General features: G+C 39.3%; 1 protein-coding gene across 3 annotated transcripts; it reads right to left on the reverse strand.

Moving 5' to 3' along the window:
* Positions 1–267: 267 nt before the first annotated feature.
* LOC120091222 (LRR receptor-like serine/threonine-protein kinase EFR) lies at positions 268–26,637 on the reverse strand. Of its 3 annotated transcripts, none has more exons than XR_016524788.1 (4): positions 23,782–26,599; positions 23,225–23,684; positions 23,076–23,145; positions 268–442 (listed from the first exon to the last, which is right to left on the reverse strand). XR_016524788.1 is itself a non-coding variant. In XM_039049143.2 (3 exons), exons 1-2 carry the CDS (start codon positions 26,474–26,476, stop codon positions 23,272–23,274), a joined length of 3,108 nt encoding a protein of 1,035 aa, XP_038905071.1. In that variant the 5' UTR covers positions 26,477–26,599; the 3' UTR covers positions 22,681–23,145; positions 23,225–23,271. The 3 variants fall into 3 exon arrangements, 1 of the variants encoding a protein (XP_038905071.1); XR_016524789.1 differs by lacking the exon at positions 268–442 and adding an exon at positions 5,240–5,612 and having other exon boundaries at positions 23,782–26,637; XM_039049143.2 differs by lacking the exon at positions 268–442 and having other exon boundaries at positions 22,681–23,145.
* Between the last annotated feature and the right edge of the window lie 1,351 nt (positions 26,638–27,988).

A 27,988-nucleotide genomic window follows, 5' to 3' on the forward strand; every position in this document is an offset into this window, starting at 1 on the left:
CATGAATCTAGTTAACCCAACCCTACATGGGCTACCATATCATCATCGAGCAATACATTACTAAGCTTTAAATCACAATGAAAATAGGTGTTTCACAATGATTATGGAGATAATCTAATGCAAAGACAATGTCAATGGCAATATTCAATCTTCGAATAAGACCTAACCTTCTTTGATTTCCTCCATGATTTGCAGGATGAAGCCAACGGTCTAAGTTTCCATTGGACATGAAATTAAAGACAATTAAACTCATTACCTTGTCCATCAATATTTAAGCAAGAAGTTATGATCTTGAGAAGATTTGGATGTCGTATGTTTGAGAGAGATTTGCATTCATCACCAAAACTTTTTGAAGCACCTCGTTGTTGTTGGTTTATGACTTTAGTTGTAACAACTGATCCATCATTTGAAAGAAAACCTTGATACACAGATCCAAAACTACCTGAACCAATCAAGTTTTCCCTTGAAAACACGTTAGTTGATCTAAAAAGTTCCAAGTAAGAAACTTGTGAAAGAAAATTCTTGGAATTTGAAGATAAAGCATTCTTCCTCAACTTCATGAGATAAAACAAACAAAAAGGATGCTCAAAATGATGACGATAAATGAGACCATAGATACAACAGGAACTAACACTTTTGTTGTTAGAAACTTATTGGATGAATGTGTTCAGTTAGGCTTGCATGGAGGTAAATGAAATTTTTGTGATCCACCACATAGGTTATTATAAGATAGGTTGAGATACTTGAGCGAGAGAAACTCGCCAAGAAATTAAGGAATTGGCGGAGACAAATTATTGCTTGAAAGATCAAGTGCTTCTAGACTTTTTAAAGCTTCCTAAGATTGAGAAATTGTTCCCTCGAATAGATTATCGTTGATACAAGTGAATCAAGCCAATTTAGTTACCAAAGTCGCTAGGAATATTACCTGATAACATGTTCTCTGATACATCAAACTCTAATAGACTAACCAACTCACCCATTTCGGCTGTCAATGGACCAGTAAGTGAGTTATGGGCCATGCAAAAAAAGATTGAAATGGAAGGGAGACTGAAAATTTTCTTTGGAATGGTGCCACTTAGGCTATTAGAGGAAGGTCAAGAGCTTGTAGGCTTTTGCATTTTCCTAAGCTCAATGGTATACTTCCATCAAGTTCATTATCATTCATGCAAAGCTCGACGATCGAAGAGAGATTATCGAAGGAGGATGGAGTTAGTTTATTACCATACAAATACAATCTCACCAAGTTCTAAAGCTTATCAATATTGGGAGGGATACTACCATTGATATAGTTAAATTCTGATGAAAAAGAGAAGAAGAGAATGCACAAGTTTGACGTGGAAAACCCTAGAATAGGGAGAAAAAACCACAATAGGCACTGATTTTTTTATTATTTTCTGATACATAGATTACAAGAAAATTGCTCAAATAAATAGACAAGTAGGAAGCCCTAGGTGCATAATAAATTACAAAATGCCCCTAGGGTAAATATTTATTTTCAACACTCCCCTCAAGTTGGGGCGTAGATATCAATAAGACCCAACTTGCTAACACAATAATCAAAGCTGTGTCTGAGCAACCCTTTTGTAAGGACATCCGCGACTTGCTGATTGGAAGGAAAATAAGGAGTGCATATGCTTCCATTGTCCAGTCTCTCCTTGATGAAATGTCTATCAATCTCCACATGTTTTGTCCTGTCATGCTAACAAGATTATTTGCAATACTTATTGTTGCTTTATTGTCACAAAAAAGCTTCATCAAGTGTTCACTGTCTTGATGGAAGATCCGTCAAAACTTTCTTCAACCAAATCTCTTCACATATCCCTAGGCTTATGGCCCTGTATATAGCTTTAGCGCTACTTCTGGCTACAACCCCTTGTTTTCTTACTCCTCCAAGTAACTAGATTCCCTTACACAAAGGTGCAATACCCAGACATTGACTTTCTGTCAACAACAGAACCTGCCAAGCCAAAATCGGTGTAAGCTTCAATACCCAGCTAGACCCGGTGCTTAAACTGACTTTCAAATCCCAGGGGAGGACTCATGTAGACTTCCTCTTCCAATTCCCCATTAAGAAACACATTTTTTACATCTACTTAATGAAGATGCCAATCTTTATTCACTACTACTAATAACAACACCCGGACAGTATTATGCTTGGCCATGGGAGAGAAGGTTTCTAAATAGTCTATCCTAAAGGTCTGAGTAAAGTGTTTGGTGACCAATCTAGTCTTATACCTATCAATCGTCCCATCAAACTTGTATTTTACGGTAAACACCCATTTGCATCCAACCATCTTGTGTCCTTCGAGGAGAATGACCTGATCCCACGTCCCGTTCTTCTCAAGAGCCCTCATTTCTTCCACAACTGCAGCCTTCCATTCAAGAATCTCCATTGTTTCATGTATGCTACTTGGTATCATTATTGTGTCTAGGCTGGTAGTGAGAGCCTTGAATTCGGGTGACAGGTTACTGTAAGACATGTAACTATGCATAGGATACTTTGTACAAGACCTAATGCCTTTCCTCAGGGCAATGGGAAGATCGAGAGAAACATCAAGATTCTTCATTTTGTCTGACTTTTCATCGCATTCAGTTGTCTGCTCCAGTGGTTTATCTTTTGAGGGATCTTCCACACATTCATCTTTCCTAGTACTACTTTCACTATCTGGAGTTTCCTCAGCACTATTATTTTCAACTGTTTCTTCATCGCTCATGGTGTCCTTGGTGGAACCGTCAACTACTTTTTCATCTTTACCCACACTGCAAACATCATTTTTAGCACAAGTACCAATAGTCTGGTAGGAGTACAAATACCTAGAACTGACGCGGGTCAAACTCATGCACCAGCGGGAGAAACGACAGGTGGCATTGTTTCCTTCCTGAGATTCTTCCTATAGTATGTTATCCACGGGACTTGATTGGTAGGAAAGACCGTGTTGACAGGCTCAGGTTCAGGAGACAACTCTAAGGGTATTGAAGATGTGTTCCAATTAATCTCTTCACTGGAATTCTCCCCTTGAAGATGGCTAATAGGAGAAAACGGTTGATCCTCAAGGAAGGTAACATCCATAGAAACGAAATATTTTCGAGAGGATGGGTGATAACATTTATACCTACGCTGATGGAGTGGATACCCAACAAACACACATTTTTTAGCACAAAGGGTAAACTTCGTGCAATTAGGACAATGGATGTGAACAAAGACTACACACCCAAACAACCGAATAGGCACATCAGGGATAAGACGGGTGGTTGGGTACGACTCTTTAAAGCAGTTAAGAGGATTATGGAAGTTCATGACACGAGAAGGCATACGATTAATTAGGTGGGTGGCAGTAAGGATTGCATCCCCCCATAAATAGGAAGGAAGAGAGACAGACCACATGAGAGAACGAGTAACTTCCACTGAATGGCGATTCTTTTGTTCGATCGCTCCATTCTACTGAGAAGTATAGGTACAAGAACTTTGGTGGACAATTCCCTTGGATGCGAGGAAATCCCAGAAGGAGTTGTTAAAAAATTCCTGTCCATTGTCACTTTGCAGAATTGCGATTTTTGTGTTAAACTGTGTTTCCACAGTGTTATAGAACTGCTGGAACTCCAATGGCATCTTAGACTTATCTGTAAGAAGGAAAACCTAAGTATGCCGAGTGTGGTCATCGATAAAGGTGACAAACCAGCGCTTACCGGTAGTGGTAGTGATGGACGAGGGACCCCAAACATCACTGTGGATAAGGGTGAAGGTTTGGACGGTTTTTAGGGCTGAGAATAGAATGAGACACAACTCTATTTGGCCTGAATACACACATCACACTTTAAGGATGAAATATTAACATTGCGAAACATATGCAGAAATAAATATTTCGTGTACTGAAAACCGGGATGTCCAAGACGAAAATGCCATAAAATAAAATCATTCTCAAAAGTAGAATAACACAAAAAAACGAGACTAGTCCTATAATAATCCCTAGAGAAAGTATCATCAATCAGGAAATAGAGCCCCCTATCGTGCCGGGCAGTACCAATCGTTGTCTCCGAGCTCAGATCTTGAAATAAAACAAAGTCCGATGAGAAAATGGCTTGACAACTCAGATCTCTTGTAATTTTACTGATAGATAATAAGTTATACGAAATCTTTGGAACATGTAAAACATCATGCAACATTAAACCCTCAAACGAGGAAAGATGGCCTTTGCTTGCTGAAAGAGTAATCTAACATGTAGTGGAACAAATCAGAATCAATAAGCACTCTAACTACTCTTAATTTGAGTTTTGAACATGCTATTCAAGTGAAATTCATAGAGGGTTTGAAGCAAACATTACCTTTGAATACTTAATCCACGAATTCAGTAGTAATACTCCAAGATTGAGCTTGAAACTTCAACAAAACCACCACCAAGATATTCTCTACAAAGCTCAAGAAAGAATATGTGGTGGAAACACTCAAATCTCTGAATTGGAGAGAGATTTTGGTGGGTTTGTGAGGGGTTTCAATTTTCCAGCCCTTCAGTCAATTTTCCAGAATTCCATACTCATTTCTCTACATGAAGCATGTATATATACACTGAAAACATGCAAGATAATAGGGATGCATGGAAGGCAGCTCCTACTTGGAGTATTTGATGGAATTCGGTAAATTACCAATTAAAGAGATAGTCGACTTTTCTAAAATTGGAAAAATCCACTTTCTCTTTAATTTTGTTTTATAATCAATTTCCTCGAAATTGATTTTATTTTAAATAAAACTATTTTATTTAAATTTTTTTATAAAATTAATTTATATAAGACTAATTTTATTTTAATTAAACTTTTTAATAATAGAAAATTAATTTAATATCTTAATATTAAATTAATAAAACACCAATTCCACCAATATGATTCAATTTCATATTTAAATCATAATTTAAATATTAATTGATTCTCCAATTTCGTTTAGTTTCATTTAAATTAAACGTTTTTTTAATTGTATCAAATACAATAAATTGAAAACCCTAATAATTGATTTGAACATTTCAAATTCATAACCCTAATTCCAAAATTCATCCAATTAATTCTCAATTTGTTATTCCAATTTATGAGCCAGTAGAGGGACCTAATGGACCTATAGATCATGAGCTCCAACGATTTGTGATTAATCAGTTAAACTTTTTAAACCAAATTAATTACTATTCGTTAACTATCAAGGTATACCCCTATAGCTCGATAGTTGCACTCTCCTCACTGTATATATATTTCTATCTTTTTCGGCCATAATCAATAAGTCGATCCTTCACAGGTCGTTCGTATTTATAGTTTGGTCAAAATTACCATTTTACCCCTGTAAATACATCTTACACCTTAAGCTCCCACTGACCCTCTACTGAACAACTGATTTGTAATACCATTTATTAAATTATATCCCTCTCTACCAAGAGAAGGTGGGGTCCCGTTGTTCAAGACTAGGCATCAACACTTAAGAAAACAACCTATCTACTAACCCTAAGTCGGGTAGGAATGAATTCCATCTTGCATAGCTATGTCCCCAGCTATCTACCCGGTCTTATCCCCAAAATGGGAGGCTTATTGAGCAGTGTTGTTGGACTACTCTCACCTATGCAGATCAAAGGATAATCCTGAAATAAACAGGAGTTCATAGTTAGCTCAGGATTAAGATCGTGTTATCCTAGGTCATTTTAGTTCGAAATAGTCAATTTTAATAGTAAACGGTTGTTATAAAGAAAAGTGACTATTTCGAGGTCCAGAATTATGCAAACTCATTGCATAGGATGCCTCCACTCACATGTCTCTACATGAATGATTTGTGGATCACATCATTTCTATCAGTATACGAAATGGGTCGCATCCAATAGTGTTACCAGGATGAAATACCCAACTTCATCCATATAATTATAGACCATTTAGGCTATATACTATAACTTGATCCTGTTTATGTCACCACATAAAGTTCAAGTATTCATACTATAGCCATAGTTTATTAGATTTTCATAACAGAATGCAATATCAATAACTTTGTTGAATAAAATACTCAATAACATTTTATTAATAAATAAAATGTTTAACACAAAATGTACGAACTGCAAGTTCTAGGACATTTCCAACACTTGCATCCGAAGCAAACGACCTATCTGCAATTCTAATCCGTTCATTACCAACACTCAGACAGTATGAAATAAATTGATCAGATGAGCCGGTTAAATGGTTTGTAGCTCCTGAATCAACAGTCCATGGTTTTTTACCATTAACACTAAGAAGGCCAAAGGACTTAACTGTACCTAACTACACCTACAACACCTGAACTATTTTGACCGTCTACTGGAGGTTGAACCTGAGGGTTTCCACTTGTCGAGTCATTCACAAGAGCACGCTCGGAGTTTGACTTGTCATGGGACTGCCACTGTCTGTTGTTCGGAGGTTTCCCATGAAACTTCTAACATTGATCTTTCGTATGCCACGACTTCTTGTAGTGTTCACAGACAGGAGGAAGTCTATTATGCTTATCATTGTCAGACTCGGAAGATTTTGTAGCAAAAATCGCGGCATCTGTTGATGAGATTACTAGATTATTCATGGCACTCGATCTATCCTCTTATAGACTTACCTCTGAACAAACCTTCATAAGGGAGGGTATGGGATGCTGGCCCAATATCCGACTCTGAACAACATCGAACTTTGAATTCAACCGAGCCAGAAAGTCATAAACTCGATCAGTTTCATCAATTTTGAAGTTTCGAACTCCCCCACAAGGACAATCCCAGACCATCTCTTGACACAAGTCCATTTCCTGCCACAGTAGGGAGAATTTATTAAAGTAGGATGTCACGTCCATTGATCCTTATTTACATTCATGGCCCTGTTTGCATAATGTGTACAACTGAGAAGCATTTTGTCTTTTTTAATATAATTTTTGTACAGCATCCAAAATGTCCCGGATGGTTGCAACATAGAGTAATGGCTTGCCAATCTGGGGTTTCATGCTATTAACCAGAACCAATCGCAACAGAAAATCTTCTCTTTTCCAGATACATTCCTGAGGATCTCCTAGCCTTGGTCTTGGTATCTCCCCCGTTAAGTATTTCACTTTATGACGCCCTTCCAAGGCCATCTTGATTGAATGAGACCAAGAAAAATAATTCTGGTCATTCAGCTTCTCTCCAATAATAAAATCCTATAGAGTTTCCCATAGATCTAGACATAAAATTCTTTGTGAGTAAGGTAGGGAAAGAATTTATTTGGCTGGAGAGATCTGGTTGGACTAGTTGTGAGTTTGTACCAAGAACGGCTCCGAGAGCTGCAATCTACTACTAAAGGTGGGCAAATTGATGTTGGACCTCATTTGGACAAACACTGATAGGTTCTATATTGCCCTGATTTCCTGGAACCTATTGCTGTCCAAGAGATTGAGACAAAGACTCTTCAAGTTCAAAGCCGCTTGAAGCCATCGGTATAAAACCGAGTAACGGTACGGATAGAGGACCTTGCTGATCAAAGGAGGCACTATGGCTCGGCTAAAGAGGGTTGCCATTGATCGAGCCACTCGGGTTGAGAAGGATAGCCACTGGGTCGATGCGGCTGGTCGAGTCTGCAGGTCGGCTGAAGGAGTCAGTTAGGGCAGCGCCCAAAGGGAAGCCGAACTGCTGGCTAATGGCCAGTGGCTGGAGCGACTGCTATTAGGCGAAGCCGAATGGATGCGACCAACAGGAATGGATAGACGAGTCAGCATCGATCGACGAAAGAGCCGCAACTGGATGGCCTTCGATCTGGTGAGCGGCACGGATGGGATTGGCGTTGACCTGAAGCATCAGGCCTTCGATCTAGTGAGCGACGTGGGTCTGAAGCGTTGAGCAGGTTTCGACTGGGCGACTCCATTGGTGTCAGTCGGCTGAAGAAGATGAGGCAATACAGTTTGAAGGTATAATTCAATGGTTGCCTGTATTGTGGCTGCAATATCGACGTTCGGAGCTGATGGAGACTATGGTTGATTTTTGTCAATGACGGCTAGGGTTTCATCACCATGCTCTGATACCATGATGAAAAAGAGAAAAAGAGAATGCACAAGTTTAACGTGAAAAATCCTAGAACAGGGAGCAAAAACCACGATAGGAACTGATTTTTTATTATTTTTTGATACATAGATTACAAGAAAGTTGCTCAAATAAACAAACAAGTAGGAAGCCCTAAGTGCATAATAAATTACAAAAATGCCCCTAAGGTAAATATTTATTTTCAATAAATTCCACAAAGAAAACTTCCAAATTAATCAAATTTTTAATCCTTGTAGGAATGTGTTAGGTACCAAATCTGCAATAAGATAAAATTACCCAACAAAGAAGATGTCCCCAGAAAACAGAGCAAGATCTGCTGTATATTATTTATGCAATAGTAAGGAAGAGATTACAGATAAAACCCTTCAGAACTAATATCGAAAACAAGAAAACTATAAAGGAAAAAGATAAGAACCAACCTATTCAAGAGGGTTGTGTCTCTTCTTAAACTTAGGCTCTTCAGCAAATGACCCAAATTCTTCTCTGCCTTCTCTCTCACTATGCCCTGCTATTTAAAGAACAAAAGTGGTCCCTTTCCTTATCCATACGATTATATTTCCTTTTCTTGGTCATGCTCCACCTCCATCTGAATATTCTTTCTCAACTTCCACTATTTTAGGTAATTTTCCTTTCCTTCCCCTTAACTTATACGTATTAATGATTGGGGATCTAACAATACCGCCCGCCTCGAAATGCACCTTGTCCTCAAGGTGAAAATTAGGAAATTTCTCCGTGATCAAGTGGATAACTTCCCATGTAGCCTTGCTCTCTGGTAATCCTTACCATTGTACCAACCACTCTTTCACTGCTAGCTCCCCATTCCAATGCACCCCAAGTATATTTTCAGGAGATAGTTGCAGCTCGAATTCTTCAATGAGTGTTGGATAATGATGTTGAACTTGAGTGTTCTGAACCAGCTTCTTCTTTAATATGGAGACATGAAAAACAATATGTATATTTGACTCTAAGGGAAGTTCTAGTTTGTAGGCCACTATCCCTACTTTGTCTACAATCTTATAAGGACCATAATATTTTGGGGATAATTTCTCACATCTTTTTCGTGCCAAGGATTTCTGTCGATATGGTCTCAGCTTAAAAAAAAAACTTCCTCTCCCACTTCAAAGTGTAGTTCTCGACAATGACGATCTACTTTTTTTTTCATCCGATTCTAGGCCACTATTAAGTGCTCCTTTAATGCTGTCAATGCAGAATCACGCGCCATCAACTGATTTCCACCATGTCATTGGATGTTTTCTTCTTTCCATAGGATAGTATAGGTGGTGCCTTTCTTCCAAAAACCGCTTGATAAGGAGTGGTATTGATGGATGTATGAAATGTAGTGTTATACCACAATTCTACCCATGGAATCCACTTATTCCACTTTGAGGGCTACTCATTACAAAAACAACATAGGTAAGTCTCAAGACATCGATTGACTCTCTCGGTTTGGCCATCCGTCTGTGGATGGAATGTTGTGCTTCTCTTTAAGATTGTGCCCATCGTAGTGAAGAGTTCCTTCCAAAAGTGACTAAGGAAGATCTTGTCTCGATCAATTATTATTGATTTAGGAATTTCGTGATGTTTAATGAACTCTCGAATAAACAACTCGGCCACTTGTTTTGCAGAAAATAGATGTTTAAGGGGAATAAAGTGAGCGTATTTACTCAACCGATCAACCACCACCATAATAGAATTGTAATCGTCGGATCGTGGTAATCCTTCAATCAAGTCCATGGTTAATTCTTCCCAAATCTGCTCCGAGATTGGCAATGGTTGTATTAATACGGCAAGATTCAGGGTTTCTATTTTGTTTCGTTGGCACACTTCACACTGCTCTACATACCTTTTTACATCCGCCTTCATCCCTTGCCAATACAGCTCCCCCGACATTCGCTTATAAGTTCTTAGGAACCCGAAGTGTCCTCCCAAAAACTGAATCGTGGAATGTGCACAACAAGGAAGGGATCAACGAGGACTTTTTAGAGATTACTAACCGGCCCTTGTAAAGTAGTTTCCCATGTTACCACCGATATTTGGACCTCCCCTTGGGATCTTCTTTATAATGCAATAGTTTTCTATAATTCCTCGTCGTTCTCCACCTCTTATAAGGCTGTCCCGAGGCCAACTAAATCAAGTGATGTCAATGTAAAAACCTCCACTACATCAGGTAAACGGGGCAAAGCATCAACAGCCTTGTTTTGCAAACTGAGTTGATATAGTATCTTGAAATCGTATCCCATGAGCTTTGTTAACCAATGTTGGAATTGAGGTTGCACCTCTCTTTGTTCCAATAAAAACTTCAGCGCCTTTTGGTTCGAAATGACTGCAAATCTGTTCCTTATGAGATAATGATACCACTTCTAAATAGCAAGCACTACAGCCATGAGCTTCTTTTCATAGATAGACTTTTCTTGTGCTCGAGGGGAGAGCTTTTGACTAAAGTAGGTAATCGGTCTGTTGTTTTGGCTTAGCACAGCTCCCACTTCAAAGTCGGATGCATCTGTTTCAATCACAAATGAAAGGTAAAAATCAGGCAAAACTAATACTGGTATTGTTATCATGGCCCTCTTCAAATCCTCGAAAGCCTTGGACGCTTGTTCATTCCACTTGAATTTGTTTTTTTTGAAGTAATTGTGTTAATGGTGCTGCGATCTGGCCACAGTTTTGGACAAATCTCCGATAGTAACCCGTTAGACCTAAGAATCCCCTTAATTCTATCACATTCTTAAGTTACGGTCATTTGATCATTGCTTGCACCTTCTCATCATCAGCCTCCACTCCTTCTTAAGACACCCAGTGTCCTAAGTATTGGATTCGTGCTTGGCAAAAGGAACATTTCTTTTTATTGACCATCAGATTGTGATCTCGCAGAACATTAAAAAAAACGGCCAAGTGTTCATGAGTGGATATATCTGGATATATCATTAAAGAACATGAGAATAAACCTTCGAAAAATGGCCGGAAGATGTGGTTCATCAGTGATTGAAAGGTAGCAGGGGAATTTGTTAACCCAAACAGCATTACTATAAATTCATAGTGGCCCTCGTGAGTTCTGAACGCTGTTTTCTCAACATCTCTTTCATTCATCTTGATTTGGTGGTATCCAGACTTAAGATCTAACTTGGAGTAGATTGCCGATCCATGGAGCTCATCTGATAATTCCTTTATCACCGGAATAGGAAACTTATCGGCTATGGTTGCTTGGTTTAATTTTCCGTAGTCCATGCAAAATCTCCAGCCCCCGTCTTACTTCTTTTCTAATAGCACAGGACTAGAATATGGGCTCCTACTTGGTCCGATGATGCCCGCCTACAACATTTCCTCCACCAAGCTTTCTATTTCTTCCTTCTGATGGTGGCTGTATTTGTATGGCCTGACATTCACAAGAGGTTGCCCCGCTGATAGGTTTATTTGATGATCTACGACTCTCTTGGAAGGCAGCCCGGTAGGTGGTTCGAAAATGTCTGCATTATCCTATAACATAGCTTCAATCATCACAGGAAGAGGGCCTTGTATGCTACGACTGATATCTCGGATTTCGCCTTCACTCGCACATTCCACATTCTGGAACTCCACCAAAAATCTTTGATCATATTCTTCCCATTCTCTCGCCATCACCTTTAAGGATACTTCTAAACGAGTTAAAGATGGGTCTTCTTTGAGCAGGACTGTGTTCTCCCCTTCCTTGAAACACATCAGCCATGAAGACCAACTAAAACCCATGAATCCGATTGTCACTAACCATTGCATACCTAAGATCACATCCATTTTCCCCAACTCCATGGGGAGGAAATCAACCTCGATCGTCAACTCCTGCAACAAAAGCTTTACAGACTTACAGATCCTCTCCCATGCACGACATCTCCATTTTCGACTACTACCTCGTAACCCAAAGTTAACATGACCTACAGACCAAGCTCGTCAATCAGCCGTTGATGAATGAAGTTGTAGGTGGCACCACAATCAATTAAAACCAGGACTTCGCGATCGAGAATCGTCCCTTTCAGCTTCATCGTTCCTTTATTGGGAAATCCCATCATCGATTGCAGGGATGCTTCCACGTCTTCAACCACTTCGACTCTTTGCAGCTTTGGTGTCTCCTCCGTTACCCCTGTTTCTAGGTCCTCTTCCCCACCGTCCCTTTCATTCGAAATAAACAACCTCTCGGTTTTCACGTACCTTACATCGATGACCTTGTGAGTATTTATCATTACATCGGAAACATAGCCCTTTTTCCAGGTGCTCACAGTATTCACTGTCGGACAATCGTCTCACTGGTGCCTCCTTCTTCACCGGATTCGCTTTAACTGGGATTGAGACTTGTTTGATCGCCCCAGCTCCGTACCCTTTTGGGTTATATTTCATTATTGATGTTGAAGCTTTATTTCCCATTGCGTTTTGGGCTTCTTTATTGATAGGCCAACAAGGCCTAACTCGCTAAGGGCCATTTTAAGAGCAAGATTCTGATCATTAACTAATTGGGCCTCTTTCATACACTCATCCAGCCCTTTGGGACGCCTACTGATGACTTCTGCTTGTAGTGATTGATGCGTTATTTTATTGAAGTGGAAATATGGATGATATGCGTTGATGGAATTGCATTGTGTACTCAAGTTTCCCTAGCGGAATTCAAGTGTAAATTCCTCTGAGTTTCCTGGTAAGTCCAGGGTCGAACACAGAGACTTGTGAAAATAGATTGCGTTGGTAATTTTGATGAAAACCTTGCGGTAACCGGGAAAATAAATAAAGTGTTTGGTTTGTCGATTGCGTTGATTAAAAATAAATAACAAAAATAACGGAGTTTGAAAAGAGTTGGTAAACGGGAAATGCAATGAATATTCGGTGAACGGGTTGAGAAAGGTTTTGGCTAACACTCCCTAGAATGCGTTCATGCTTACGATCATGCAACATGCATACATCAGTAAACCACCTCTCGGTGCGAATACCACGGCTTCTAAAGCTAGAATGTATGCGATATATATGCGTCTACAGGGTTTACACACAAACCTCTATTCCTATTTATGCGATGACAAAATGACATTCACACAAATATGCGACCACATAATATCATTCCCATTCCTAGGATGCATGCGATGCAAGTTGACAAACAGAGTTTATCTCTAAGTCCCTATCCCTTGTTTATATAAGCCTAATCTTGCTCTTTCGAGTCCAGATTCTAACCTAGTTCTCTCGAGACATTAGGTTCTTTCTTTAGACTCTCTCGAGTAGCTCTAAAGGATATTTTGCACAGCATAAAACAAGACAATCGCAAGCAATGAACTTCCTAGGTCATGTTAGCTTAGTTCTTCTCAACCCATTCAACTAGTTTAGCTACTCATGCGTATTAAGAGAGTGAGCAGATGTAGAAATAGAACTTCCATTGAATAGATATGAAGATGAAGTACAAAATAACAATACAAGTATAGTAAGGAGCCTGGTAGCAATTTCTTGTTGCCAGGCGTTTACACTGTTTCTACTCGTGCTCTAAAGATATTCTCGCTCTCGCGAGAGTCGGTCCGCTCTCTGCTCTTACGCCCCAAGGTTCTCTCTCGAGTTTCTCTGGGCGATCTCCGGCGCCACCACTCTTCTCTTGCTCCACCTTAAAATGGAAAGGAAAATTATGAACAAAAGCAACTGGTTTTATTGTCAACCGGCTATATATCGTGAACCCCTTTTTTGAAGAATTCACTTGGTATTTATAGGGCATCCATGGTGAAAGGCAGCTTCTCTCTCCCGGTTGTACAGATGGGACAACTTTAATTCTTGATTGACGTGTCGAATGATTGTTACCGATAAAGCTGAATGTACTTTGTGACCATTATCGACTGTCAACTTAATTTGGATTTGACTGTCGTTAGCTTTCTGTCTCATCGCTCTTAATTGGCCTTTCACCCAGATGCGCCAACTAAGTTGCGACAATCCTTCTCAGATGAATGTTTGCGAGCACGATCAACGCAAAGTCTTGCGGTGAAGTTGCACTCGACCAATGAATTCCTATGATCGCAATCTTTGCATTGCGTTAACGCATGTTCTGCACAAAAATATAAAAATCAATAATTCTAATGCGTTGAACGCATGCGACCGCAATATTATAGAATTTATGCTTAATGGACGCAATTTAACATATTTCATCAATGCAATCCAACATTGTTTAAGAACTTAGCACTATGATAACGTGCATTTCTGCCCGTTATCAGTGATGGGTCCAACCCGTTCAGAAAGACGTCCGTCAGCACATCCTCGGCCATCTCCAGCAATGGTGCGGAGTAGGTGACAAATTTCTTCACATAGTCAGTGTAACTTCCATCTTGCTTGATCCGAAGTAGTCGAGCCCCTATACTCTCTTCGTTGGTTGGTCTATAACGCTCGAACAGTCGTTTCTTCAATTCCTCCCATGTGTTGATCGACCGTTGGTCATGGCTCGAACGAAACCAGTCAAATTCATCTAGTGCAAAGCTCACCACAACCACCTTCACTTTCTCGCCGTCGTTGAGGTAGTGTATGTCAAAGTAGTGCTCAGCGCGATATACCCAAGATTCTGGGTTTTCTCTTGAAAATATTGACATCTCCAATCTTTTGTACTTGCTTTTGTCCACTCCATTTGTCCATTTGTCTGGTCCCAGCCCTGAATCAGATTCACGGATTTTCTCATGCATTTAAGTTTTGAGCCTTCACATGTACCTGATTCAGTCACCTTCTGCAACAAGCTTGTCTCCTTCACCTCCTCGGTTAGTTTCTACATATTCTTGCATAGTACCAACAACATATCCTTCATACTCGATATTTTCTTCTCATTGGCTTCTACATATTTATGGCTCTAGTACCCAACAAAGAAGATATCCCCATAAAATAGAGCAAGATCTGCTGTATATTATTTATGCAGTAGTAGGGAAGAGATTACAGATAAAACCCTTAAGAACTAATATCAAAAACAAGAAAACTATAAAGGAAAAGGATAGGAACCAGCCTATTCGAGAGGGTTGTCTTTCCTTCAGCTGAGACTCTTCAGCAAATGACCCAAATTCTTCACTGCCTTCTCCCTCGCTATGCCCTGCTATTGAAAGAATAGAAGTCGTCCCTTTCCTTATCCATACAGTTATATTTCCTTTTCTTGGTCATGCTCCACCTCCATCCGAATATTCTTTCTCAACTTCCACTGTTCTAGGTAATTTTCCTTTTCTACCCTTTCTCTTGTACGTATTGATGATTGGGGTCTAAGAGAATGACTCCATGCAACATATTTCCACCAACAGTTAGGCTTGTGAGTACTGGTTTGAAAGATAACTAATAGATGAAGGCAATACTCCTCCAAAATGATTCCCAGCAATACCCAACATACTTAAACCAGTACAATTGGCCAAAAAATTGATAAAACTCAAGTCATCAACCTTTCCACTGCCAAGTATATTGTCATCAAAATTGAGTATCACCAAGTCCTTTAAGCTCCCCAAGTCATCGAGTAGTTTTCCAGTGAGGTTATTCTGAGAAAGATCTATTTCTTGAAGACAAGAGGTATTAGCAAAACACATGGGAATGGGCCCACTGAAATTATTGATAGCACCATAAAATAAAAGAATTGAAGATTAGGAAGAGATTCCAATATTTGGTGGTGCTAGTACTTGCAATTGATTTTGAGTGAGAGAAAAGTATATAAAATATATATATATATATATATTGCAGATCGAAGGTGGCACTGAACCTGTCAGATAATTATCATAAACTGTGAAGACTTTCAATTTAGATAGTCGTCCAAATGCAGTGGGAATACTTCCTTGAAAATTGTTCTTTGCCAATGACATGCGAAACACTGAAGAACAATTCCCAATCCAAGGTGGGATAGTTCCAAACAAATTGTTGACACCCGAACTGAGTAGTTTCATCTTGGTTAATGTGGAGAATTGGCGTGGAATTTGACCTTCAAGTCTATTGGCACCAATTGACAAAACAACAAGCTTAGTGTAATGACACATATTTATTGGAATCTCACTGCTCAAATCATTGATGGACAAATTGAGATGACCAATCGTAGTAGTCAACCAAATTCTTGGGAAATTTGGCCATAGAAGTTGTTTCCTAATCTGATTTCAATGAGATAATTAACATTTCTCAGAGAAGAGGTATCGAACCCGTCAAACTTCGAGCTTCCAAGTTCAGAATCTTCTCTTCCAATGGTGTTACCACAAGTAACACCAACCCAATCGCAAAAAATGGGTGGAATCATTCCAAGAGCTCACGATTTTTCTAGTCAAGTAGAGCCAAGCCATCTGATGGAGCATTATTTCCAGAAGTTGGTATATTTTTTGCCAAAGCTGATATCATAAAGATAACGAGGATGAATTGAAAAAAAAATTATTCGTTCTACCTCCTATTTTTTATGAAGAGAATGAATCTTTTTACCGAAAGATCAGAAAAAAATGAATTCAGACCTCGCCGAAAATGATTTAGCAGTCAATCAATATAGATTGATCCGAAATCTGATTCAAATCCAATATAAAAAATATACACAGAATCCTCATGGTACTGCTGCACTTGTGCCCCATTCTACTATGAAATAGAAATGATAAATCTCGATCTATTTGCTTACTTGTGACAATAAGCTTATCGTTGCTTTAGGCCCAGATTTTGAGTGGAAGTAATTATTAGGTCAGACAAATATATTGACTTTATGAGATGAACACTAATGGTAACTCTTCACCGTCTTAATTTAAGAATTTAGTCTTTAAATTTTAGTTTTATTTATTTGGTCTCATGGAATTCAATTTTAAATCTAACAAGCTAGTTAAGTTTTAAATATGTTATTGATCTATTAAACACAATAAAAGTTAAATAACCCATTATACATTCTTAAAGATGAAGAAACTATTAAACACAAAATTAGAAGTTTAAAAGTCTTTTGGACATAAATTCAAACTTCAAAACTAAACTTTGAATTTAACAGTTTTTTTAATAAAAGGAGATCAAGAAGTATAATTTCTTTCTGATTCAAAGATATTTATACTCTACTATTATTAAATGAGTTCTTATAAAAATTTAAAAAATATATATATGACATATAGTATGAGTTAGAAAAGTAACTGGACTTTTTACCTTATAACATTAACATAAATTAGCTCATCTTATAAAGAGTAAGAGGTCTCTTGTTAGAAATAAAAGAGTAGGGAAGAGAATAACATAGTTACGTGGAAACCCTAGTACAGGGAGAAAAACCACGATAGACACTGATTTTTATTATTAATTCTGATACCAGAAGTACAAGAGAATAGGCCAAATAAATAGACTAGTGGGAAGCCCTAGGGTACACATAATTACTAAAATGCCCCTAGGGTTACAAGCTGCTTTTTCGACACTCCCCCTCAAGTTGGGGCGTAAATATCCATAAGACTCAACTTGCTGACACAGTAATCAAAGCTTAATCCTTTTGTGAGCACATCTGCAATTGCTGATTTGAGAGAACATAAGGAATGCATATACTTCCGTTGTCAAGTTTTTCCTTGATGAAGTGTCGGTCGATCTCAACGTGTTTTGTTCTGTCATGCTGAACAGGATTATTTGCAATACTTATTGCTGCCTTATTGTCACAAAACAGTTTCATACGAGCTCATTGTCTTGATGAAGACCTGACAACACTTTTATCAACCAGATCTCTTCACATATTCTTAAACTCATGGCCCGATACTCAACTTATGCACTACTTCTGGCCACAACTCTCTGTTTCTTACTCCTCCAGGTCACAAGATTACCCCAAACAAATGTGCAATACCCTGATGTTGACTTTCTATCAACAACAGACCCTGCCCAATCAGAATCAGTGTAGGCTTCAACGCAACATTTATCAGACTTCTTGAACATTAACCCCTTACCTGGTGTACCTTTCAGATATCGAAGGATACGTTCAACTGCTATCATGTGTTCTTCACAAGGAGCCTGCATAAACTGACTGACGACACTCACTGCATATGAAATATCAGGTCTCGTATGAGATAAGTATATCAATTTCCCAACTAACCGTTGATAACTTTCTTTATTGACCGGAACACTGTTACTAGTATTGCTGAGCTTTGAATTATATTCAACTGGGGTGTCAGCAGGTTTGTACCCAGTCATTCCCGTTTCCGTTAGAAGATCAATCGTGTATTTCCGTTGGGACACTGAAATTTCGTCCCTAGACCGGGCTACTTCCATTCCGAGAAAGTATCTTAACTTCCCAAGGTCTTTAATTTCAAACTCTTTGGCCATCTTTGCTTTGAGTTCCACAATTTCAACATCATCATCATCGGAGAGCACAATATCGTCTACGTACACAATGAGAACTGCTACCTTCCCTGAAGTTGACTTCTTTGTAAAAAAGTGTATGATCTGAGTGCCTTTGGGTATACCCTTGTCCTTTGAAAAAGGTGGCAAATCTGTCAAACCAGGCTCTCGAAGACTGTTTCAACTCATATAGCGACTTTCTCAACCGGCAGACTCGCTGTTTGAACTGATCTTCAAATCCGGGAGAAGGATTCATGTAGACTTCCTCCTCAAGTTCTCCATTGAGAAAGACATTCTTTACATCCAGTTGATGCAAGGGGCCAATCTTTGTTAACTGCAACTGATAGCAATACTCGGATAGTATTGAGTTTAGCTACGGGAGAGAATGTCTCGGAGTAATCTACCCCAAAGGTTTGAGTAAACCCTTTAGCAACTAACCTGGCTTTGTACCGATCAACAATCCCATCTGACTTGTACTTTATAGTGAAAACCCATTTGCACCCAACCGTCTTGTGCCCTTTAGGTAGGATCACCTGGTCCAACGTTCTAATTTTCTCCAGAGCTCTCATTTCCTCTATAACAGCAGCCTCCAAACTTCAGTTCCCATTGCTTCCTGTATGTTACTTGGTATCACCCCTGCATCTAAACTAGTGGTAAAGGCCCTAAATTCTGATGACAGATTACTGTATGTCATGTAACTATGCATGGGGTACCTTGTACATGACCGAATACCTTTCCTCAGGGCTATTAGAAGATCAAGAGAAGCATCATATTCCTTCAAACTATCAGAATTTCCATTGTGAGCCTGTTTCTCATCTTCAAAAATCACACCTTTTTCACCATTATCTTTAGTATCATTCACATTTTCTAGAGCTGTGTCTGAATCGTCATTCACTATCGTCTTCCCATCTGCTATAGTGGTGCTATCAGACCTTTCCTTCCTTTTTCCTCTCTGCACTTGTTAGTACAAGTATCAATCTCATTAATTTCAGGAATACATGTACCTGATGTCGGGTTTGACTCATGGACCGGAGTCGGAGATGCAACAGGTGACGTTGTTTCCTTCGTAAGATTTTTCCTATAGTATGTTATCCATGGGACTTGATTTGTAGGAAGGATGGGACCAAAATGTTCAGGAATAGGGGCAGACTCCAAGGGAATTGTATATGTGGACTAGTTAGTCTCTTCACTAGAGGTCTCCCCCTAAAGATGGCTAACAGGGAAGAAGGGTTGATCCTCAAGGAAGGAAATATCCATGGAAACAAAATATTTGCGAGAGGATGGGTGGTAACATTTATACCCGCGCTATGGAGTGGATACCCAACAAAGACGCACTTTTGAGCACGGGGGGTAAATTTCGTGCGGTTTGGACCATGGGAGTGAACAAAGGCAACACAGCCAAAAACTCGAAGTGGTACATTGGAGACTAAACGAGTCGTAGAGTATGACTCTTTTAAACAGTCTAAAGGGTTTTGAAAATTGAGGACCCGGGAAGGCATTTGGTTGATTAAGTGAGCAGCAGTAAGGATGGCATCACTCCATAGGTAAGACGGGAGTGATGTGGATAGCATTAAGGACCTAGCAACCTCCACCAAATGACGATTTTTCCTCTCTGCTACCCCATTTTGTTGAGGAGTGTAGGCACACGAACTCTGGTGGATAATCCCTTTGGAAGTAAGAAACTCCTGGAAGGAAGCATTAAAGAATTCCCGCCCATTGTCACTTCTCAAAATACCAATCCTGACATTAAACTAGGTTTCCACAGTGGCATAAAATTGCTGGAATATAGATAACACCTCGGACTTATCAATGAGAAGAAAGACCCAAGTAAGCCGAGTGTGGTCGTCTATAAAAGTGACAAACCAGCATTTCCCTGTGGAGGTTGTGGTTGGTGAGGGACCCCAAACATCACTGTGGACTAAGGTGAAGGGTTTGGATGGTTTATAGGGCTAGGAGTGAAAGAAGACACGACTCTGTTTGGCACGAATACACACTTCACAATTTAAAGAAGACACATTAATATTGCGAAATAAATGCGGAAATAAGTGTTTCATGTACTGAAAGTTCAGATGCCCTAAGCGGTAATGCCATAACAGAAAATCATTCTCAGAGGTAGAAAAATTTAAGGAGACAAGGCTAGTCCTATAATCATTCCTAGAGGAAACATCATCAGTTAGGAAGTAGAGTCCCCCATCGTATCGGGCAGTGCCAATCGTAGTCCTCGAGCTTAGATCCTAAAATAAAATAGAGTCGGGTGAAAAAAATGTCTGACAATTCAAATCTCTTGTAATCTTACTGATGGATAACAAATTATATGAAATTTTAGGAACATGCAAAACGTCCCGCAAAACCAAACCCTCAAATAGAGATAAATCCCCTTTTCCTACAACAGGTGCGAACGACTTATCTGCAATCCTAATTCGTTCGTTACCAGCACTTGGATAATATGAGAGAAACTGATCAGAGGTACCAGTAAGATTATCCGTCACCCCTGAGTCAACAATCCAAGGTTTTTTACCGTTCACACTAATAAGACCAAAAGACTGTATATTGCCTGACTGGGCGATGGTACTGATTTCAACCGTACTCAGGCTGGTCGTACTGTCAACTGAGGGAAACACAGGCAGGATATTTGTAGTAGGTAAAATAGGGAAAGAATTTACCGGGCTTTCATCTCGGTATTGGGTCGAGCCACAACCGATTGGAAATGGGGCAGCCACTAACGGCTAGAAGGAGATCGACGGCTAGAAGGTAGTCGCCCGTTGGAGGCGGTTGTCAGCCTGTTGTTGGTCGAATGCGCCTAGGGTAGAATCGGAGAGGTCCTTTTCTTTTTTTCGGACGAGTGGGTTCGCCGGATCTGACGTGAAAACCCTAGGTTACACTAGCGCAGTTGAGTTTTTACAGGTCGAAGTCGAAGCCCTAGGGGCAATCGGAAGCTGTCGAAGGTCTGAAGCCCTAGGCGCGATCGGAAGCCCACCTTGTTCGTCAGTCGGAAGCTGCAGGTCGAAGGCGCGATCGGAAGAAACTCTGTCTGCTGAAGGGTTGCTGCAGATGCGAATGTCCCCGATCGGAGCCAGATCTGGTCCGCCTCGCAATGGGTCTGAGGGGTTGCTGCAGCCGTACCTGATCGAAGTCGTACCTGAGGGATCAGTCGACGACGGCGCGAGACGAGGCAGATCAGCTCTGTTTGTGTATTCTTCAGATCTGTCCATGTGCAGCTCCCATTGACGGCGGCTTTCTGTTGACTGCAACTGGACGGCAGAAATTAATTCCGGTAAAGCAGCATGAAAACACTCCTTTACCGCGGCTCAAATAGCAGTTTTCATATCAAAACTCGAAGATCCACCAGCTGAAGGCGACTGTGGATGGTTCTCTTCCATAATGGCTAGGGTTTCGTCCCCTTGCTTTGATACCATGTTAGAAATAAAAGAGTAGGGAAGAGAATAACAACACAGTTATGTGGAAACCCTAGTACAAGGAGAAAAACCACGATAAACACTGATTTTTATTATTAATTCTAATACCCAAAGTACAAGAGAATAGGCCAAATAAATAGACTAGTAGGAAGCCCTAGGGTACACATAATTACTAAAATGCCCCTAGGGTTACAAGCTGCTTTTTCGACATCTCTCAATTCTTCCCATGTAGGATCCTAAAAAAAACGTAACTAAATTCATCAAATTTGGGTGAGTAATTATATTTTGAGGGCATTTTCAGGATACTCTCAACCTCTACATGTGAAGAAATCTTGATTTGCTAATTTTTGCCCATTTTCAAAATCGAACTGTAAAAATATTCCATATGATCTAATTTCCATTGATGCTCCAGTCTAGATCAGGGTGGGTCATTAAGATTAAGAAAGGTTATAGATTCGTTCATAATTAATTAAACTAATCTAAAGAAATACATATTTACATATCGTTCCAATAAAAAACCGAACCAAACAAAACATTTTTTTTTTCTCTATCTCTCATCATATCATGTGTATAAATCCCTGATATGAATTATGATTTTATTCAACATTATTCAAGTTCACTCTACCTAAGCAACCAAGTCGCAACCCATCTCCCATCAATTAAAGTGATTTTGATGGTAAAATTATTGCAAGTCCAGGTCTCAAAAATATTGGATTGAAGCATGCCTACTCTATAACATCTAGGAGATTATCAGAGTTAATCCTGCAATGCAAACCTAACAGAGCATTGAACTTGAAGAAACAGAGCCTATTTTGGACCGTATGTGGTGTTTCAAAACACGAGCACAGAAGATAAGACATCAATAACAACTACGCATATATCTTAAATAAATTCAAACCTCACATATAGTATTACTACTGCAATATTTTACGGTATACTGTTAATGTAAGCTCCAAAAAGTAGAAAATATGTCAAATGAAAATGATAAATAACATTAGTTAAAACTATAAAGTTATAAACATTATTATTTTAAAACATAATTTTTCGTAATGAAAAGAGGCTATTCCTCAAATTACAATGAATCAAAAGAGCAAAAGAAACACAATTATAAAAACATCGGATCAGTAGGTGCACCCGAATTAATATAAAGTAATAGACATGATAAAATTAATATAAAGAAGCTATGAAGATTTTTTTTTTTCTTTTATTCAATCCTATCCACTAATATCTCCTAAAAAAATTTACCTTGGTACATAATATTTTGTACAATTGAAATAAGCAATATTCTTTCTACTTTAGTCAGAATAATATTTCTTCATAACTCATCACTTGAACAAACTGATTTTTTGTAGATGAAACAACATACCTTACTTTGATTCCTCCAAGATTTATTCTCACCATACATGTCAAGATGTAACCAAAATGGTTAAGCAATACTGTAGAAAACAATTTGGAAAATAAATTAGGAAAGAAACTCATAGATGGGTCCAAATCCTGATAACGAAGTAAACGAACCTGCAAGTTCTTGAAAATCTTGTTGGACAATATTAGCTTGTTTTCTTCTACTTGAGATAGGAGCTTTTAATTGTTTGCAACTTGTTAACAACTATATTCATGGACATCCTTTCTCTAGGTGTTGTTAAGGAGCATGACAGCCCAATTCTCATTACTGAGACTAGGTATTCTTCCATCCTTCTTTGCTCAATTTCTCTACGATCTTCCCCGCTCATAATTGCTACTGTTTGTATTTTTTCTTCATTCTCTTCTTCTTGTTGGCATGAGACTTCAGATAGCAAAAAAGGATCAATTATGTCCAAGACACCATGAGGCAATGCCATTGCTGTGAATAGATGAATATCCACGCCATCGCCAAACAAGTTGTCAGTGGGCCGTCTTCCAATGAATGTTTCCAATAGTAGAATCCCAAAGCTAAAGATATCTCCTTCAACGGAAATGTTGCCACCAGTTCCGTACTCTATACAATGATCATTTACTCATCATTTTACCAAAAGAAAATCAAGATCTAACATCTGCTACAGAAAGGTTGTAGAGTTTGAAGGGAAGGAAAGTACCTGGGGGAATATATCCAATAGAACCCTTGAGCGCAATTGACATGGTTTGTCTAAAAGAAGATTGATCTGATCTTTCAAGGATGAATCTAGCTAACCCGAAGTCCCCAACATGGGCTACCATATCATCATCCAACAACACATTGCTAGGCTTTAGATCACAATGAACGATAGGTGTTTCACATTGATTGTGGAGATAATCTAATGCATTGGCAACATCAATAGCAATGTTCAATCTCTGAATAAAGCTCAATTTTCTTTTATTCTCCTCAATATGTGTAGGGTAAAGCCAACCGTCCAGATTTCCATTGGACATGAAGTCAAATACTATAGCTTTGAACTCATTACCTTTTTCATCTGTACTTGAGCAAGAAGTTACGATCTTAAGGAGATTTCGATGTCGTATGCTTGCGAGAGCTTTGCATTCATCAACAAAACTCTTGGAAGCACCATGTTGTTGAAGGTTAAGAACCTTAACAGCAACAACTGATTTATCATTCAAAAGAGTACCTTTATACACTGAACCAAAACTACCCGAACCAATCAAATTGTCTATAGAAAACCCATTTGTTGATCTATTGAGCTCTAAGTAAGAAATTTGTGATAATAAATCCACAGATCCAGCTGAAGATAAAACATTTTCCCTTGACTTTATCAGCATAAAATATACAGATAGGATGCTCAAAAGAATAACTAGGAATGTGAGAGTAGATACCAACGGAATTAACACTTTTGGTGTTAGGAGCTTGTTGGACAAATGTGTTCTGTTAGATGTGCACGAAGGTAGATGTAATTCCTGCAAACCATCACATAGATTATTGTTTCCAAGTATAGAAAACATGGTTGAATTTGAAAAAATTCCTTCTTTGGGCACTTTTCCCTCGAAATTATTATAGGATAGGTCAAGAAATTTAAGTGAAAAAAGATTGTCAAGAAATTGAGGAATTGACCCAGAGAAGTTGTTACTTGAAAGATTTAGTTCTTCTAGACCTTTCAAAGCTTTCAAAGACTGAGGAATCATTCCCTCAAATTGGTTACCTCCCAAATACAACTGTACCATGCCAATACATTTACCAAGGGTACTGGGAATATCACCTGATAATTTATTCTGTGATACATCTAACAGTGTTAAACTAACTAAATCACCAACTTCATGTGGCAATGGTCCAGTAAGTGTGTTGTGATTTAAGGCCAAATAGATTGAAAGGGAAGAGAGACTGAGAACTTCTTTTGGTATGGTCCCACTTAGGTTGTTACCAGATAGGTCAAGAGCTTGGAGCCTTTTGCATTGTCCCAAGCTTGGTGGTATAATTCCCTCTAGTCTATTATCCTCCATGAAAAGCTTGGTCACTGAAGATAAGTTACCAATGGAGGATGGAATTGTCCCAGTTAACATGTTATTATTCAAATTAAGAACAGACAACTGACGAAGCTTCCCAATATTGGAAGGGACACTACCATTCAAATTGTTCCCTTCTACTCCAAGAACTTGTAAGTTAATCAAGTTTCCAATCCCCACAGGAATGCCTCCACTTAACAAATTGCTACCCAAGGTTAATATTGTCAGCTGGTTTGAAAGGTTGCTAATAGATAGAGGCAATGTACCTCCAAAGTGATTCCCAGCAAGACCCAAAACGCGTAGACTAGTACAATTAGTCAGAGACCTGATTAAATTTAAGTCATCAGCTTTCCCACTTCCAAGTCTGTTGTCATCAAAATTGAACCTCACCAATTCTTTTAAGTTCCCCAAGTCATGAGGAAGAGTTCCAATAAGACTGTTCTCAGCAAAATCTACGACCTGGAGACCGGAGATATTAGCCAAGGATATCGGAATAGGCCCTCCAAAATTATTGACACCACCAGCAAAGACCTCAAGATTGGGGAGAGTAAATCCCACATCTGACGGCAGAGTTCCTTGGAGTCGATTTTGAGTAAGAGAAAAGTAAGTAAGAGAAGTTATATTATAGATCGATGGCGGCACTATACCCGTCAAATAGTTTCCATAAACTGTGAAGAGTTTCAATCTAGATAGGTGTCCTAGTTCACTAGGAATACTTCCATGAAAATCGTTCAGTGCAAAAGACAAACGAAATAGTGAAGAAAAATTTCCCATCCAAGGTGGGATGATTCCAACTAGATTGTTACCGCCAAACCCAAGTCGTTCCAACTTGCTTAACGTGAAGAACTGATGTGGAATCTGACCAACAAACTCATTAAGACTCAGCTCCAAAACAAGAAGCTCAACACAATGACTTATATTCGCCGCAATTTCACCGTCAAAGTTATTGAAGGATAAATTGAGATGGCGCAATCGTATTAATTTACCAAACTCTTGGGGCATTGGGCCATGGAAGTTGTTGTCTCCCAATCTGATTTCAGTGAGATGAGTAAGATTTCCTAATGAAGATGGTAGTGAACCAGTCAGTTGTCGAGCTTCCAAGTTCAACGTCATTACTCTTCTAATAGTGGGACTGCAAGTAACACCGATCCAGTCACAAAAATGCATGGAATCGTTCCAAGAGCTTATGATTTTGAGTGGGTCATTAAGTACTCTCCTTTTCAAGTCAAGTAGAGCCAAGCGATCTGATTCGTTTCCAAAAGTGGGTGCATTCCTGAAAGCCGAGTTCATGGACATCAGAAATATATAACATAAAAAACTGCAAAGAAATTTCTTGGGAACGTAGCAACTGTGCCTCATCCTGCTGGGAAATACCAGTTCTATAATGAACAAAACCTAATCTATCAGCTTTCTTGCAAGGATAACCCAATTGAATTGTAGGTCCCAGTAGCTATAGGTTCAAATTTTCTTAGGAAGTTATCATTTAATGGCCGTTTGGAGAGTTTTAAATGATACAGAAACCTTACCCCATTGATGGCGGTTGAGCGGTAGACGTTTTGACATTAATTCATGAAAAGATAAGTTTGACATTTCGCTCGAGTTTTATGGCAATTATGATAATATTTAAATTTAAAGCCGTGGTTTCATTAAAGTGGGAAATCTGCTATCTTAAAAAAAGAGAGAGAGAGAGAGAGATTTAGATGGAAAAAAAAAATCAAAATGAATTAATTCTCCGCAAGTAGGATTCGAACCTACCAACCAATTGATTAACAACTGACCCTCTACCACTAAGCTACTGAGGAACAACAATAATTGATTCTATTCCTATCTGGATTAAACTGAAGCGTGTCCCTCTGGAGTTGTGGACGGGTAGGGGTTTAGTAGTGTTGGCTAGTGTCGTGGGTAAATCGATCTCTTTTGATGTTGCAACAAGAGAGCGGCGGTGGTTATCGTATGCGAGGGTTTGTGTTCAGGTGGATGGGGATTTGTTATTTCCCTCTTCAGTCATGGTTCCAGTAGTGTATGAGTGGAAATCTCGTACTATTCCAGTAGTGTATGAGTGGAAACCCCGTAGGTGTGCTTGTTGTGGTTCCTTTGGGCATCCAGGAGCAGTCTGTGAGAAACAAGGTGTGGCAAAGAGTCAAGAGTTATGTATTGTGACGGTAAATGAGGAGTGTCTAGGGAGAATGGGGGACGTGTCTGTGTGAAGAAGGGGCAGGATTTTGGTATTGATGGTAGAGAAGTTAGCCTAGTGGTTGGGAATAGAGGTGCGGGGAATGATGACGAGTTTACTATGGTTAGTTGTTGTCGGCGTGATAGAGGAGGTGTAGGGCATAGGGGAGGCAGTGGATCACCGGGTTCCGTGCCCTTAAGGAACAAAGTAGTTTATGGGTCCCCAGGAATTATGGGTTTTGTAAAGCATGTTGACGAATGTAATCAGTTTGAAGTTTTGTGTGATGAGGGGGGAGACTTGCTGGCACTAGCTTTAGTGCAGGCAGATCCTAATCCGTTGTCAGTTATGGAGGGGATGTTCAGAAGTTTGGGCAAAAGTCCAATGGGAGGTGGTAGGTGTGATTTCTCGCAGGATTCATGATTTGGTGTTCCTGGAATGTCAGGGGTTTGAATGACCCTGTTAAATGTAGGGTGGTGGCAGATTTTCTGGTTTCCTCCTCTGTTACCTTTTGTTGTTTGCTTGAGACGAGGGTTCATCGCGAGAACTTTGATATAGTGGTGAATAGGATTGGTGATGCTTGGAGGTGTGTGTGTAGTTATAGTGGGAAAGAAGTTTGGAGGATCTGGGTGATGTGGCGGAAGAGTGTCTATGATTTTTTTTATAGATATCATCGGGGATCAGTTCATTTCTGGAACCTT

The sequence above is a fragment of the Benincasa hispida genome, chromosome 11 (genome assembly GCF_027475165.1).
Source record: "Benincasa hispida cultivar pf3 chromosome 11, pf3_genome.v1.1, whole genome shotgun sequence".
In the NCBI taxonomy this organism is placed as follows: Eukaryota; Viridiplantae; Streptophyta; class Magnoliopsida; order Cucurbitales; family Cucurbitaceae; genus Benincasa; species Benincasa hispida.